Here is a 13,166-nt window from a genome sequence, read left to right as displayed (position 1 = left end):
CAAATGATTTGAAATATATCACAAATGAGAATATAAGGTGATAGAACTTTTCAAGAGTGCACAGTACTACCGAGTCAAAACTAAACACTAGAAAGAATGCCGTACATCTCATTCCATTCGACTACACTTATCCCACACGTTTATGACAATATCTGAAACTGTCGCTCCCAAGGAATATCTTATTTCAAAGAGCACTCTCTTCCCAAATGGTTTGATTCACATAACATCCTTTAAAAACTACAGTCCTATGGCAACTGGCGCATTCATGCACATACCACTGATTTGTTGATGTGGGAATGAATAACTTATCACTACTTTCATTTCCCCCCACATTATCGAAATATTTTAGACCATGCCATAATGAGTGTGATGCAGTTAGTACACCCTGACAGTTAAAAAAAGCAGGATTATGACGAAGCCCGTTCCATTGGGTCTGTTTGTCAGAAAATATTGCAGACATTTGCAAAGTCACATGCAAGAGTACCTTGGCACCATTTCCATTTCCATTTGCACGGTCGAGTTAGTTTGATTTCTTGACTTACGATGTATAGCAACTTCTTATGCCATGAGGCAATGGATATGAAAAGCAATAGTAAGTGTCATACTGCATACGCCATATATTTTGCGAGGTTTTATTTTTCACGAATTTTGTGACTCAGGTGCTTTTTGCAAATCTAACAAAATGCGAAAATATTCACTCTGATTCCGACATGAATATCACGTGCACACATACATTTCTCCGTTCATTAGTGTACTCCCCAATCACGAATTCAATGACATGCGAAACTGTTGGGAAGTCTCAATTCGCAAAAACCTTAGGCTCGCAAAATATATGCTATACACAGTATCTGTATGTTTGTGACTTCTACTGACTCTGATGAAAAATGAGATGATGATGATGAATTTGCAAGTTTTTGTACAAGGTGACCTAGCATTGTAAAAATTTGTATTCTGATAAATCATTGGCCCTTGACAATTCCAGAATTCATGCTGAAAGGATAGGCAGTATCTTTGATGATTACAACAAAAAGTTTATACCGAATCAAAATGTGTGAGATTTAAAAACATAAAGAAAGCATGTACATGTACCTAATCACTGCTTTAAGTAAATGATTTACACTGTTACCATATTGCTATGTTAAAGAGGAATGACCATGCTCTCTTGTCAAATATTTTCCATTTAGAGATTTAAAAAAAAAAAACCCAAATATGATGGAAATATGATAACATGAATAAAAGAGATAACATTGAAACTATTAACAAAACAAAAGTTCAATTATACTGCCTTAGAGCAAGTCTGTCAATTACAATGTACAAGTATGTCGGTGAAACATTTTTTGCATGTCAAGCGGTTAGTAACCCTTGCCAACAAGCATCGCACAGCATTATAATACATACACACACTCCCGTACACACATACACACACACATGTGGGTGAAATACTCAAGATGATTTATCAACATGCGCACAGTTGACGTAGGCAGGCTTAATCATACGCACAGTGAACATGCTCGTCGGGCACACGATGCCGTCCAGCTAGCATACACAAGAGCGTTACATTTACCCCGTCCTCCCCAAGTGGAAACGCGATGACAGTTCAATAAACACAGAGGGGGCCTAAAAATGCCTAGGATTTGTTTAGCTGCGGGTTTTAACTGCACCGCTTCAGTCTTCCAAAATAGATGGGCCAAGCAGCCTAGAGGTTTACTTTTCAGTAAAGGGGTGCTTTGAGTTTTTCCCTTTTGCCACTGAAGCTATCTCAACCCCCCCTTTCAGTTTTTTGATATTTTCTTAAAATTCTAAAAATTTGAATTTTCTTTTGATGTACGAGTTTTGTCCTTTTTCAATTTCATAGAACTTTTGGAAACTGTCTGTGGTCATTAGTAAATTGATGTATATGAAAATGTTACACCATAGATGATAAAAAAAAAAAGAATACTAACCAGTTGAATTCTGTGCCTGCCCATGCAGTTCTAGCTAGTCAAGCTTGGCTTAGTTTTACTTTAATAGCAACAGGGCAAATTGTTAATCTGAATTACTTCATTTCAATGACTTAATTGATACACAAGGTCAATTCTTTATGAAACTACTTCCTTTGTATAATTCTGAGACAAAAAAAAAAAGAATCTGTTTTTTAAATATTGTAAGAATGATACTTGAGGCTCTATAGATGAACGTACCAAATAACTTGGCAAGAGTTATAACACAGCTTGAAGTGAGACTACTCACAAGAATACCATCCACTGATATCATGGGAGTAACAAGAGTAAAACATTTGAAAAAAAAAGATAAATAAATCAATAAATGAATGGATGAATGAATGTATTAATGAATAAACAAATAAATGAATGAATGAATAAATTAATAAATGGAAGAATAAATGAGTAAATAAATAAATAAATTATAAGAAAGAGCAAGATAGAGAGAAAAGTGAGCATTGTAAGACAAGAAACATATAAAAGGTGTGTATGGATACACCTTCCATTTCAATGCTGTCAACGAATCTTTACCTCTCTGGTTCGCAGTACACCGTCTGTTGGCAGGTTCCTCTTGTTGGGGAGCTGCTCGCTGGACTTGGTATTTATCTTGTCATACAACTGCAATGAGAACCAAGAAGCAAACTCGAATTCAAGCCTCTACCCGTGCACACCATTATATGAGTGTGTGTAGGTGTGTGTGTGTGTGTGTGTGTTTGTGTGTGTGTGTTTATAAGTACAGTCATACCTGCCACAGTGGTCACCTGTCTATAGCGGCCACCTGGCGTATGCAGCCACTGAAAAATTCCCTCGACAGAGAAGACATGTTGGAGACCCTGTGTACAGTGGCCACCTGTCTAAAGCGGCCAGCGGCCAGCGGCCAGCGGCCAGCGGCCAGCGGCCAGCGGCCAGCGGCCGACAATTCTGTATCCCGCAGTAGATTTTATCATGTGAATAGCAGCCACGGTCCCATGGAGCTGCAGCCGAGTAGATAATTTAGTATGCTTCTCTGCTTTGCAGCCATGCCAGTAACTCATAAATAACAGTTCAGTGAATGCCACCACAGCATTAACTCATTCAGGCATATATATAATAATGAACATGTGAAAAGCACATTTGCTGTATGCACACTGTTTATACATGTAATAAGTTGATCAATAGCAGCATTTTCAATGTACAGAACACGATACAATACATGTAAATGCAAGTACATAGATGTATACCTTGATAACACTGATACACACAAAATTAGACCTGCCTTTAATAGCGACCACCTGTCTATAATGGCCACCCTTTTTGTCTCCCTCGGGTGGCCACTATAGACAGGTTTGACTGTACCCCCATAATTCCCTCTTCTCAGATGCCCAACAACTATCCATCAAAAGGAAGAATTAACATCGTGTTAAACAAAGTAACAATGTCAGTCATAAAGGAGACAAGCAACAATTGCACTCAACACAACTTTGTACAAAATAACTTCAAATGAAGTCAGAATATCTACACAATCATACACACACATACTGTTTATGATATCAATACCTTGTATAAATACGCAGCTAAACACACATTCAATATATCGCAGGAAATTCCAACAGAGAGGCTGCACAAATATGTGCATTCATGTTCGGCGTAGGAGGCTGTGTGGAGTTGTACACTATCTTGTGCAGCTCAGCAAAACCAAGACCACTGAGCCGCTGATGAGCGAAGTTTTTAGAAGAGGGGGGAAGTGATTAATAGGACGTGCCAGACAACAAGAAATGTATCACTAGGAGAGGATATAACAGTGTGTGTGTGTGTGTGTGTGTGTGTGTGTCATGGGGGTGGGGCAGAGGTAGCAAAGATGGGGATACACCAGAGGTCACTGGCTATCCAGAAATAGACAAGCCAGTGTAATCTTCAACATATTTCCTCTTCCCACTTTCATATCCCCGCATCATTACTTTCCAAACACAGGATCAAGACATCACTTTTTTTTTCTCTCTCATGTTTTTTTTGAAACATCAGCGAATCCTTATGCAGCAAACTCAAACTTTGCTTTTAAATGTAGCACCCTTCTCGCTTTATATATATATATGCAGATTTGAGATGCACACTTATATCTTATTTATTTATTTATTCATTTGTATTCTCACATCGTCTGTTGAGAATGAGAAGGGCGTTAAGTGGCCTTGAACACTGTGGGTTTAGTGACAACTTAACGCCCTTATCATTCTCAACCGACGACATGATCTTTGGTGCATTACTTTGAGGTAGAAGTCATGTGACAAATATCATGAGTTTATGAAGATAAGTCACACTGCAAACTCCAGTGAAAACACTTTTTGCAGCAAGCAGCAATATTTTTCTTTCATTCATTCATTCATTCATTCATTCATTCATTCATTCATTCATTCATTCATTCATTCATTCATTCATTCATTCATTCATTCATTCATTCATTCATTCATTCATTCATTCATTCATTCATTCATTCATTCATTCATCCATTCATTCATTCATCCATCCATCCATCCATTCATTCATTCATCCATCCATCCATCCATCCATCCATCCATCCATCCATCCATCCATCCATCCATCCATCCATCCATCCATCCATCATTCAGTCAGTCAGCAATTAATATTCTTTAGCCAGGGTAGCCCCATCAGTGGTTTATACACTGTTGTTGTTGTTGGGGGGGTCCGCCAGCACAATGACAAAGGAGCAATTACAATGTAATGCACTGTTTAGAGGACTTTTGGAATGATTGCCTATCAACTGTCACTGTAATACAGTACTCTCCCCGTAATCGGGTATCGCTTAAACGGGCACTCTGTTTAATTGGGAAGTAATGTCAAAATCACTTCCAATGCACATCATAATTACCTGATAATCAGGTTGCCTCTCAGCATAAATGGGTAATTTTCTTCTAATCTAATTTTTACCCACATTTTATCGCAGATATATATCACTTTAAGAAATCATGAATGTCAAATTTTCCATATATTTTTCCACATATATTTTCCGTATAATGTGCCGTGCAAGCACGTATGTTAAGCATACAGTGTAGGTGTTTGGTGCAATGCACAATGCATGTACGTACTTGCACATTATGTGTGTCAAATGTGAATGAGACGTGTTCTTCTGTTAATCGGGTACTCCGCTTAATCGGGCAAGAAATGCTCTGCCCGAGCCCACCCAATTATGCGGAGAGTACTGTACTGCAATTCTTTCCATTGTCAGGGTTTTTTTTTTTGTATGTGTGTTTTTGTTTTTGTCTTTTTTTTTTACCACTGTCACTGTGAAAGGGTCTACTCCGGTCTTTGGCAACTGCCTGTGTATGGGTTGAGCGTGTCGCCCTAAAGTCACTGGGTGAGCGGACATGGTTTCCGTCATTTGATCCTTGCTGTCTGGTCCCTTCCAGCAAGTACCCCGAAACTGTCTCACCCTTTGTACATGTATTGTCAGTGAGGTCAACAATCCTAAACTATTGTCCATGGCTTAATCAGGTGATCTTGATACTAGAACAATAGGTGATTATGTTTCATACAGTTTGTATGCACAATAATCCCGCCTTTCCTCTTATTGCATCCACAGACTTCCTTCATATCTTTGCTGCAGTCAGAAAAGATGTACATATCTGAATTATTTCTTCAGTAAAAACACAATCCTCTCAGCTTTAAGAGATAGGCTGTCATTACTGAAGAGGGATAATGTATCGACGTTGCCTAGTGTAAAAAACACAACAGGCTAATTTCCCACATAGTGCGGCTTCACAAGAGATTAACAACATTTGGGCAATTCTTGCATTACCAGCTGCTGATCAATCTTAAATGAATACGAAGGCATCAGTGTGACATGTCACAAAATGGTACAAATAATTTATTATTTGGGGGGAACAAAGTGCTCAATGACTGACAAAAACAACAAAAGAGGATGACAAGTGTCTCTGTAGAGTAAGCAGCACCTCAGCTAAGTTATGAAACATAAAATTGTATTCAACATCAAGCAGCAACTAATGCATGATCCATGTACTGTATTTGCTAGGAACTATGCACTTTATAAAGCTTACTAATAATACCACTGAAGTCCATCCATGGGGGGTATCCATTAATTTGAATTACAGTTGAACCTCTCTTATCCGGCCTCCCTTTATCCGGATCTCTCTATTATACGGACGCAATCTCGCCATGATTTTTTTTTTACGGTAATTACGGGAGGAAAGGGGGATTCCCAACTCCTTGAGAACTCCTACACAAACACACATGAATTACATATTACTTCCAACATGATTAACATACATTACATCAAATTTCCTTCCAAATTGCTTGCCTTCAGACATTTTAACATCCCCAAACATCCTCAAATGTAACAATGAAAAGGTTGCAGTATACACATTACTACATGTGGTACTACAATGGGCTACATCAGTACATGTGTATGTATAATAATGTACATGTATAAAGCATTGAGTCTCCCGTATCCGGCCAAATCCCTTATCCGGATGAATTGTATAACCCCGGTCCCGACTTGTCCGGATACAAGAGGTTCAACTGTACTTGTAAATTGGCCTATCATGGTATTTTGATCATGATGCATGGATGTCTAATACAGCAACATGCTGTAAATCATGACAGTCTTGTTGCCAATAAAAGTAGCATTGAAAATGCAGCAAAGGCCAATGATATGGGGTTGGGTTGCTGTTGCCACAAAGAGAATTCAAGCATTGCATTCCTATCATGGTTTACGCCACCTTAACATGCCCTCCTCGGCCTGGCACAGGCTGGCTGCAAGTGTGTGCATGTAACCACTCCCCTCTCCCTGCTCTTTCTCCCCAACTTGTATTTACTATCACAACATGAACATCGATATGGCATGAAGGCACAGGCAGAGACTCCAACCCAAAGCACCTTCTGATCTGGAGATTCTCCCGCCTGAAACCCCTAGCAAACGGGAGACTCCAAGTTGATGTGTGCGAAGCGCGAAGTTCCCAGGGTTCTAGATGCTCTCTGGTGCTATATAAGGCTTATTTTTTGCAACATACAATAGCAATAAGTAAGAAATCCTTTCGAACGGGAGACACAGAGCCAGGGCAGGAGAAATTAAATCTCAAACGGGAGAACAGGAGATTTTGCAAAAATGGGTTTTCGGCAGGAGATCTCCCAACGAAAACGGGAGAGTCTCTGCACAGGTAGGGAAGATATTCTCAAGCATATACACCATTTTTCACCTCGATATAAGCACACAACGAATGGATCTTGCACGCCAAGTTTATATTCCAGTATCTTGTAGGGTCAAATATTGCATGATTTAGCTCATAACTCTAGTGAATGGTCTTTCTTTTTTAAAAATCCAAATACACAACGAAGCTGACCTTCACAGGATTCAATATAATATGTTCCACATATTCAACATAGATGCTATTCTCTTACATAAGAGAAGCGTTAAAACCATGCTTTTTTTAATGTTGCCATACACCAGGCTAAGCCTAAAAGTGCGGTGACGCTACTATCTTCCTATTCATTATTTACAAAAGATATGCTTGTTTTTCTTAAATCACTTTCATTTTCAATGAAATCATGATCATCAAAATATGTCAGATTTTCCTTTGTCATGTGTAAAATGTTTGTGTTGAAACTTTGAGGAAGGTTTGGTGCATATAGGAGTATTACCTGTTTGTTTCTAACCTTACTGCATGCTGTCAAACCAGAAAGTGACATTTCAGTGCTACTTCTGTTGGTTCTACGTGTCCCACTCTGTAAAAAAGTGGAGCTGATAATAATGCATAATTACAGCAGAAAGACCAAACTATTCACGAAAGCAGCTAAGAGCCACTACCCGTGACTACTGTAAGTCTCCTCTCTCAAGGGTGCATCAAACTTTATCAAGTTTCCACACAGCTGACAGGAAATAACGCATAAGTGCTATCGCTTCCTCATTGCAGTTGTCATGGCGACACAAGCTCTTTGTCCATGTGACATAAACAACACTGGAATCTCTATTCTGTTAAGAACATGCGTGCACCACTACAACATGTTTTATTTGTTGATACATGGAAGGATACACCCTTTGGAGTATAGCAGAGAGCTTGACATCTATAAAGGAAAGTAAATTGTGAGAGTCATCAAACATGAATAACATGAAAACAACTTCGCCAAGCATAAAACATGCAATTAAAGGTCACTTATTCCTTCCTGATATACATAAATCATCCAACAGACTATCCATGAGCAGTTCCTCGTGGAGATATGATCACCTGTATTGGAAGACTGGACCAAGACAATACCGTGCGGTGCGTCAACAATGGTATTGATCCTGTGGAACCAATTAGTGTATCGATCGTTACCAAGACGATAGAAGCAGATGTAGACCGAAGGCCAGGTACCAGTGTATGGAGTAATTTTCACTTTTTTTTTTTGCGGGTGGGGGGGGGGGGTGGGGGGGGGGGGGGGGGTGATGGGTTAGCAAGGAGCCAGAGAACAAGGTTTGGTTAATGGAGCTGATGATTGAAGAGTCACTGGTGTGTGTTGGCAATGAGGGGCATTCAGTAAAAGCATGATGTATAAATGATGGGGAGGATCATACAATAAAAATCATCATCAGCACCAATTATAAAATGGTAATATAGCTCCTACTCAAGTATTGGCCGAGAGCTATTATGTGACCAGTCTTTCTAGTCTGCCTAAAGGCCTACATTTGCTTTTTCATCAGGCATTAGTATACTAATGACCCGTACTAATGACAACTCATCTGCACTTAGACAATTGCTCGTAAAAAGAGACGACGATGGTTATAAAGACTCAGAACTTCTACATTTGCATTTTTTCCTTCAATAGCAGTGAAGAGCTATCAAATTGTAGAACTGTTGATATGGGGGGAAAAAAAAGAATATAAAAGTGGCAGCTTTCAACCGGCAAGTAAACCCTTCTAGGTTGAAGTAGGAGAAATGATAGTAATTTGCATAGCAATCGATGAAACAGTTGAGACATACATTTTTATCATTTTTTTGCCATTTCCTCTTTTCACAATAGATACAACGTAAGTCTCAAACCTTGCTGTGTGTACTCTGCGGGGCCTGGAGATAGCCAAAGATGTGGCATTTCACCTCAGTATGCTGAGTACGCCTGGCATATCTCATAAAATATGCAATTTTTCAAACACATTTGTGGAGTTCAAAGTTTTTTTGTGCCCATCCATTCCTATTTCCAACATTCACGCGACGACACAACATGATACCATTACCTCTGTTCAAGACACACCACGCAGTGTGACAGAAAAATTGTGCTATGCAGTAACTTTGTATTATTGCTTTGTCTTTAGACAAAGCAATTTCCCTTCTTTATGTAATGGCTTTTGCCGGGACCTGTCATGTATTATACACACATTTCAGCCCGGTACACTTGGCAAGTGTGAAAGAGGTGTCGGACGCAATGTCTTTCAATGCATACTTAAGGAAGCATATCGTGAAGGGTGAAAAGGCTCTTTTTTTCCCCAGGGATGTCGGTGGTTGGAATAGATGAAAAGAAGAAAGGAAAATCCTGGGATTTGAGAGAATTATAGCCAAAAACGATGGATGACTAAGTGGGTGGAATGGTTTTTTTCAACCTCCTGAAGGAGATTTCATCCATTTATCACATGGTTAGTTAGTATGCCTGTCACATGTACAGTATCCAAGGATGCCAATCTTGATGGCATTGCAGATACTCTGATGGCTGCAAAAGTGTATTTTTGGTGGAAAAAGGTGTTTTTACCTTTCTTGCAATAGACATGTGTAGTAATAACATTTTGAAAAAACAAACAAGCAGTATTTTCCACAAAACCTCCCGTATTTTGGACAAAAAACCCTACCATTAAATACTGAAAAAAGTAAAAGTTTGCATCACTGTACATCTACAGATTTATAAGATACTGCACATAGAGTAAACTATCTCTTCAAAAGTACTTCTGATAACCCTTTTAGATGCATATTTACATGATGAAGATTAATTCAAAATGGGTTATCTCAAAGATTTAATGAAAAATCTTCTTTGTAGTCACTCAAGCTGTTCTGCTCCTGGTAAAACAACTGAATTTGACAACTGAATTCTTACCATCCTGTCTAACTGCACTTCTCAACTGAATTTGACAACTGAATTCTTGCCATCCTGTCTAACTGCACTTCTCAACTGAATGTGACAACTGAATTCTTGCCATCCTGTCTAACTGCACTTCTCAACTGAATTTGACAACTGAATTCTTACAATCCTGTCTAACTGCACTTCTCAACTGAATTTCTGAATTCTTACCATCATGTCTAACTGCACTTCTCAACTGAATTTGACAACTGAATTCTTACCATCCTGTCTAACTGCACTTCTCAAATGAATTTGACAACTGAATTCTTACCATCCTGTCTAACTGCACTTCTCAAATGAATTTGACAACTGAATTCTTACCATCCTGTCTAACTGCACTTCTCAACAGAATTTGACAACTGAATTCTTACCATCCTGTCTAACTGCACTTCTCAACAGAATTTGACAACTGAATTCTTACCATCCTGTCTAGCTGCACTTCTCAACTGAATTTGACAACTGAATTCTTACCATCCTGTCTAACTGCACTTCTCAACTGAATTTGACAACTGAATTCTTACCATCCTGTCTAACTGCACTTCTCAACTGAATTTGACAACTGAATTCTTACCATCCTGTCTAACTGCACTTCTCTTACTTCTTTAATCTCTTCTCCATCTTCTTTCCTCCTCTCTACTATCTCACAGTTTTCTGATTTCAATGTTTATTTAATGAGATGCATGTATGTCAGTATCAACTATCATTAATATGTTTTCAGCGTAATTGATGAACTACTGGTGACACAAGCAACATTTATTATATATTTGTTTCATCAACACTTTCTATCCTGATTTATTTTTTCTTCAGAAAATGACAGTTAACTTCGACCAATCACCTGAACAAGGAAAACATAGACTCATGCCTCAATGTGTTTCGGATTATCCTGTAATACCATCATTGCCAATGTGATATTTACTGAACTAGTGAAGAATGAACCACGATTTTTACAAAACAAACAACGACCAGCACTTCAAAGGATGACCTCAATGTAAGTGCATCATCTGATGACAGTTCAAGTACCTACTTCCCTACCACTGTTAGCGGGACTATTAAGTGAAAAAACATATGGCTCACACTCCTGATGTACAAAAAGAAAGAAAGAAAGAACAGCAATTGTACTTGGAGTTACAAATGGAATGCAGGGATGAAAACTTGCATGAATCTCTGAGAGATAAATCATTCACTGAATATATGATAATAATTTTGAAAAATGTTCCGTTGATTTTGCACTTCTCTTCATTGGGAGCTTATGGTACATTTGTATGTCTTCCACTCTTGTATTAAAGTACACTTGTACATATGCTCCTGGCTTGGTCAATATACTCTGTATCCCCCCCCCCCCACGCCAGCCAATACCGTATGAATACCTACATCCTGATCAGTGTTCCGCTGGATATGATTATTAAAAGGAGAAGGCCCTAATATACTACGGAACTACATCACTTTCAGCTGGATGAATACAATTGCGTCTGCTTGTTTATTGATTTCATTGACATGCATGTACATGATCGATTGCTTTCCTTTAATCAGTTATCATGCAATTAATATACTGTAAATCCAGAAATATTTGTGGCATGGAATTTTTCCAAATTGAAGCCTTTGGTCTTTTTCACACCGTGAAATTTTTGCAAATTGCAACTGGCATTCAATTCATAAAGTATAAACCAGAAGTTTCACATGTACCATAATTTCGCAAATCTTGGCTATCTGCAGTTATCTCTTCATGCAAACAGTAAGGGAAGAAATACGCAAGTATCAACATGGTCTTTGATATCATACACAAAGCCATTTTTTGTTGTTGTTCAAAAGTTAACCTTCTTCATGTGACAAAGGTATGTATTGTAGCCACTTCTGAAATACACTGGAAGATTGGTTTTAAAAGGCTTAAAAGACTGATTACTATGCATTGGTACCACGGGAATAATTGCACAACTTTGTAAACTGACACATGACAAACTTTGTGAAAGAACATTTAGAACTCAAGAGATATATAGACATTTTTATAGATAGATAGATAGATAGATAGATAGATAGATAGATAGATAGATAGATAGAGAGAGAGAGAGAGAGAGAGCAAGAAGAACAGAAACAGAAAGGAATTACTTTGTTGAAACACATATTTGTACTTAAAGATTAGAGCATGAATGTGAATCAATTTTTTACTTACAGGATTCCACCAAAGTAGCATACAAGCACACCAATCACTGAACTCATACGTGGGGTATTAAAACAAAACAAGCACACAAATGTATACACACACACACACACACACACAAATCACCCATGCACGCCCACACGCTAATAGCCAACTACAAAACACAAATTCCCCCCTAAATATCCCGGGGCCATCCTTTTCTTGGACAGACCAATTACAGGCAGAAATTGAATTGTGCTCAGTCAAGCACGAAGCAAGAAATTGAAGATATTCAAACGTTTGGCCCCGCTGGTCATGCATGGGACACACATCCAGGTTCAGCGCGAGAGTCATCGACTTTGCACCTCAAAGTTAGTAAATGCCTCTCACAAAGCTCTACGAGCGTCCATCTATTGTTAGTAATGGTCATCCACAACTTCCTTTTTGTAAAAATCCCCTTTCCACCCTCCCTCCCTCCCCACTGCTTGTTGCATGACAAAATTTCTGCTCTCAGCATACAGCGCAGGATTAAAGTCATCCTTTAACTTCCAATTTTACAGAGGTTTGTTTTTACAGGTGCGGGGGAATCTCAGAGATCTATAAGCTGAGATTGAGCGAATATCTCTGTTGCTATGACGACGTGGCATTCTGGTGAGGAGGCTGCTTCGGGGCGTTCATATCTTCTGATGATTTTGGTAATGGAATGCGGAGAATTACAACCAATCTATACGAGTTAACGTGCCAGCCCCCCTCTTCTTCTCTTTATGTTTTGCTATTTTCGTAATCATTTTGCCGTTATATCAAATCTTCATGTTTGTTAAGGAAGTCTCTCCATGCACTGCTCTCTCTCTCTCTCTCTCTTATCCTCACACTTTTCCTCACACTTTTCCTCAGTTTATTCCAAGTTCTGCTGTTTCTTTACCTTTAGCCTCTCACGTAATTGTTAACAGTACGTTCCAATG

The 13,166-nt window shown here is 38.8% G+C and overlaps 1 protein-coding gene across 1 annotated transcript in view; it reads right to left on the bottom strand.

Moving 5' to 3' along the window:
- Positions 1 to 13,166, bottom strand: part of LOC139721368 (peripheral plasma membrane protein CASK-like) — a 198,456-nt gene that overhangs the window by 22,355 nt on the left and 162,935 nt on the right. Inside the window, exon 12 of the mRNA XM_071632684.1 lies at positions 2,511 to 2,597. Coding sequence (XP_071488785.1) covers positions 2,511 to 2,597 — 87 coding nt within the window. The remainder of the gene's footprint in view (positions 1 to 2,510; positions 2,598 to 13,166) is intronic.

The sequence above is a fragment of the Diadema antillarum genome, unplaced genomic scaffold, assembly GCF_040938485.1.
Source record: "Diadema antillarum isolate AM-2024a unplaced genomic scaffold, OU_Dant_1.0 scf00000141, whole genome shotgun sequence".
Classification (NCBI taxonomy): domain Eukaryota; kingdom Metazoa; phylum Echinodermata; class Echinoidea; order Diadematoida; family Diadematidae; genus Diadema; species Diadema antillarum.
Note: the sequence above shows the minus strand (reverse complement) of the source record. Positions and strands in the feature narration are given on the sequence as shown.